Below are 4,563 nucleotides of genomic sequence, written 5' to 3' on the forward strand. Positions count from 1 at the left end.
TATGAATGAGGAAATAAATATATCTATCTTTTTGATAACCACTTCCACTTTTTAAGATTTTTTTGCATATTATATGTTTCAAAACATGTTGACAACAAAATTTATTCTTACTTCATAGGTATAATATACCTCTTTTATTGTATTGTTACAATGTGATGTTTTATCTTTAATATGTGTCATATTTTATTTTATATGGTTATATTTATATCTTATACAGTTATACAATAATTAAGTGATACCTTATCTTATAATTTCTAAGTACACATGTAAGCACGAAAATATTTTTAGTTAATATTTTACAATACTTATTACTTATAAGTAAATAAAAAATTATTATACATTCAAAAATCTTATTTTTAAATTTATACATTTTCAGGGAACCAGGAGTCTGGATTTTGGAGTAATATTTCAATGTTGTGTGGTAAGACCCCAAATTTGTTTATTGTTATCGTATTGATTAAATTAGTACACATTACACCCATTATGGATAGTACTTATCCATATTATATGTATCGATGTATGTAGATAAATTTGACTGCCAACATATTAGAGACCAAGAGATAAGATATTTTTTTTTGCTTGAATATTGTTAAAAAAATGTATTAAATATGAGTTACTACGGTATGTATGTTTTAGCCAACCTCAGTATTTCAAAATATGTGTATTCAAAACACTCCAAACCCCTCAATATTTTATTAATTTTTAGATTCTGAGCGAAGCGATGAATGAATTGATTTTAAAGTGATGTGTGTTTTTTATTTTAATTTTTTCTTTATTTTTGTGTCTATCATCGATTTTCTTCAACAGTATCTTGTTTAATGGGAAAGTGATTCTAGTTGGTGCATTCTGGAGATCAAAATTTAAAATTCCCAATAGTTTTTAAAAGAGATAAAGCTTATATATAAAAATTAAATAAAAATTTAGGAAAACTAGAATTTCTACGCAAAATCGGTTTTTAACAACATTTTTTGTGTAACTCTAAAACAAATGACACATTATAAACATATTTGGTATACACCATAAAATATTTTTATTTGTTTTGAGCTGTTTACGGACACTTAAATTTAAATTTTCTTATTTATTTTTTCTTTAATATTGTAAATTAAATTTTATGTGTTGGGCCAAATAGTGTAAACATTTAATACAAGGCTCCTGACAATATATTGTTACAATAGCAGTGGAAAAATATTAAAAATAAATAAGCACAATTTTTTTTACAAGCATTTAAAGTTCTTTTTTGACAACATTGATCAAATTAAAAATTAAAAAGTGATTTTAAAGTTAAATATGTATAATATAATGTTCAGCTATTATAGCTAAGGAATGAAAATTTAAAACAAGGTTTCACGTAAATAGATTATGTATAAATTACTTAATTCACAATAATATCGTCAAATGTACTTAGTAATATCATAAGCTGACTGACCGTCTTCACTCAGAATCGTTTTTTTTATACAATGATATTATACCATTGAATCAACACTATCCATTAGTGACCACAGTGACCCACTATAGTAACCTACTGTACAGCAGAGCGACATCCACTTGTCCACCTTTTATTTTCCGATTGATAATACTTTTTTACATACAAAGTACAAACTGCATACATTTTGCTATATACAATTCTCATTCATTTTGCATACAACTTAAATATTTTTAATCAACTATAACATAATTTCAACTGTGACTAAATAAATAGGTATAATCACAACTTTTTGATACGCATACAGCCCTTCCTACGTCTATCGCGGAATAATTATGAAACATCAAAATCTGTATCTCAATCGTAAAATTCTGTAAAATGTACTAAGAATTAGGTACTTTTGGTAATGATTTATTTAATTAGAACCTTTTCATACTAACGTATTATTGATAATTTGGTTCCATTAACAGAGCGTTTTTAATTTTATTAAATTGTGTTTATAATTTAATTTTTGGTGATTTAGAACCTTTTACTTTTAAAAACAATCGTTAATAATGTTAGCATAATTATAAATGTTAAGTTAAAAGATGCGCCTTTACATTCTAAAAACATTTTTGTTAAAAAGTGACTTTTGAAAAAAATTTGATTCAGAACCTTTTCATTCTAGACCCATGAAGTGTTCAATGTGACTTTTTAATTTTCTTTTGTCATTTATTCACCTGGTTGATTCCTTGGAATCTCAGTTTGTGGTTTATACCCCTGTTTAATATTCGAACAGTTCCTGAAGAGTGTTATATCTTGTGGGATACTTTTATTTACTTCAATTTCTTCTATTTTTCATTTTTTATCTAGTCTTTTTTCATTCCTCAATATTTTACTGGATTCTTTTAAAAACTTTTTATATCTTTTATGTTTACATCACACAGATTTATGTAGTGGCATTTTTTCGTGTATAATTTCTTATATCTATCTCTTCCTTACATCTATCATTAAGCCATCATTCTTTTTTTTTTACTTTATTAGACGTAAACAGTTATTGTTTCCTTAAGAACCACTGATTTGATTCTGTTCCATATCCTTTCAACATCTATATAACTCCATATGCGTTAATGTTGGTATTTAATACTTATTTTTGTGTTTCACATAGAAATTTCTCACGTACCTCACTTTATTTTTTCACTTTTTCAGGCTCATTACTTTTTCTATCTTTTAAATAGTCTAATTTTAAGTTTTGTAACTAGTTATTACAAGGAAGTTGCCTGAGTAAGCTTCTGCATCTTAATATTTCCTGACACTTTTTATGCATCTTTTATGTTTATTCGGTATTGTTACGATCTGATTTTTTGATATTCCATTGGGTACTATCCAAGTTTGTTTGTATATTATGTTGTATCACTTGTATATGTATCACAATGATATAATGTCAATACCAAAACGAACTATTTCTATAAATCATTCCAAAACATACTAACAATATATTAATGTTTATACATTTATAGCTAAATCACGTAAGTTCACTAATACTGTACACATTTTATTTTATATACATAGAATAATTACATAGGAAATGTATATACATTAAATAGACACCTTCATATAATAATCTTACAAAAAAAAAGTATGATGTTAATACAAATTTTAAAATGTACACTTATCGAAATATTGAATGTAATACCGAATTTTTATTTTTATTTTATTTTACAATACGGGATGAACCCTTTAATAATATGGATATAATAGTAATAATTTGCTTTACAGAAACGAGGCTTAATTTTAGAGTGAGAATGAAGGGTGAGTATTGGAAAAACACATAAGACGAATGATCGGTTAGTTAAGATAGTAGTTTGAGGAAGAGAAAGATATAATATGGAATGGACAGATGATTGTGTACGGTGGGAGGGGACATTAAATGAGACACGGGATAGTGATTCTGAATTGTCAATTTTAGAAGAAAGAAGATTAGATAGAAATTATAAGTTGGCTGATTAAGTTATAAGCGAGGTTTTCTAAGGAAAAATAAGCGTTAGATTGGCGTGTAGTCGTGAGGTGGACAGGATATGTTTAATTTATAAGCAGCGTGATGGAGGAATTTTCATTGAACTCTTTCTGTCATGCTACGTGCAGATGTGGTGGACGGATCCCAGAAGATGGTTCCGTACTCAAAGATGGGATGGACTAAGGAACAGAAAAGAGTTTTTAGTGATGTGAGCAAGTGAAAGTCTGTAGAATTACGCTTTATGAAACCTAGCAGTTTAAGAGCCTTACAACAGATTATCTGAATATGCATATTAGGGCGCAGGTTCCGTTCAACAGTTAATACTAAATCCTTTACATAATTATTACAAATTGCCAAGGGGGTGTTTTGGTGTGGTTTACGGAGTATGTATGCTTGATTACAGCATTAATATGACAGAAAGTTATTACTGAACAATTAGAAATATTAAGAGCTAGTCCCAAAGATTTGCCCCATTTCACTAATTACTAATACTATACATACAGCGTATCCTTTACTATGATAAAGGTACAAAGTGTATATTTTACAATGTGTATTCTATTCACTTTTACATCAGTGTTTATTGTTAAAAACAAATACATGCTAGAGTGAATAAATTATGCATACAGAGAACTATTTTTGGCAACAATTAAGAACTACTAGTATTGAGAAATATCCAATCGCATAAAAACTCTATTCTAATCGATGAGTTCAGACCTGGTCGCTCGGTCACTACAAATTGAATTTTTTTTTAACAATTTTGTTTGGAGGCTATCGAAAATCACATCCAAGTAGATGTTATTTTCACAGACTTTACAAAATCCTATGATAGAGTTTACCATTTCTGCCCAATTGAGGCAATATAAAAATCTGGTTTTGGTGAGCCACTGTTGTCATCTTTTTTGTCAGATAAAGTTCAATGATTTAAAGTATTTGGCGGCAAATCCGCCATCTCTAGGGTCTCTTCTGGTGTTCCTCAGGAGGACATTTATCCCCAATTTTGGTTTCATTGCAGGTATGTAAATGGCATTAAGGAGGTTGTCGAAAACTGTGAACTACTCATGTTTGCCGACGATTAAAAACTTTTTAGTTAAATTGAAAACTTATCTGACTGCTCTGCGCTCCAGAATGATCTGCCTGATCTCAT

General features: G+C 28.3%; 1 protein-coding gene across 2 annotated transcripts in view; it reads left to right on the forward strand.

Moving 5' to 3' along the window:
- Window positions 1-3,017, forward strand: part of LOC107882715 — a 15,069-nt gene extending 12,052 nt beyond the window's left edge. The window contains exons 7-8 of one of the 2 annotated variants that reach the window (XM_029488838.1): window positions 377-421; window positions 2,923-3,017. In XM_029488838.1, coding sequence (XP_029344698.1) covers window positions 377-421; window positions 2,923-2,987 — 110 coding nt within the window. In that variant the 3' untranslated portion in view covers window positions 2,988-3,017. Of the gene's footprint in view, window positions 1-376; window positions 707-2,922 lie in introns of those variants that run through there. The other variant, XM_029488837.1, reaches the window with a different exon arrangement.
- Window positions 3,018-4,563: the final 1,546 nt, after the last annotated feature.

This window comes from Acyrthosiphon pisum, chromosome A1 (assembly GCF_005508785.2).
Source record: "Acyrthosiphon pisum isolate AL4f chromosome A1, pea_aphid_22Mar2018_4r6ur, whole genome shotgun sequence".
In the NCBI taxonomy this organism is placed as follows: domain Eukaryota; kingdom Metazoa; phylum Arthropoda; class Insecta; order Hemiptera; family Aphididae; genus Acyrthosiphon; species Acyrthosiphon pisum.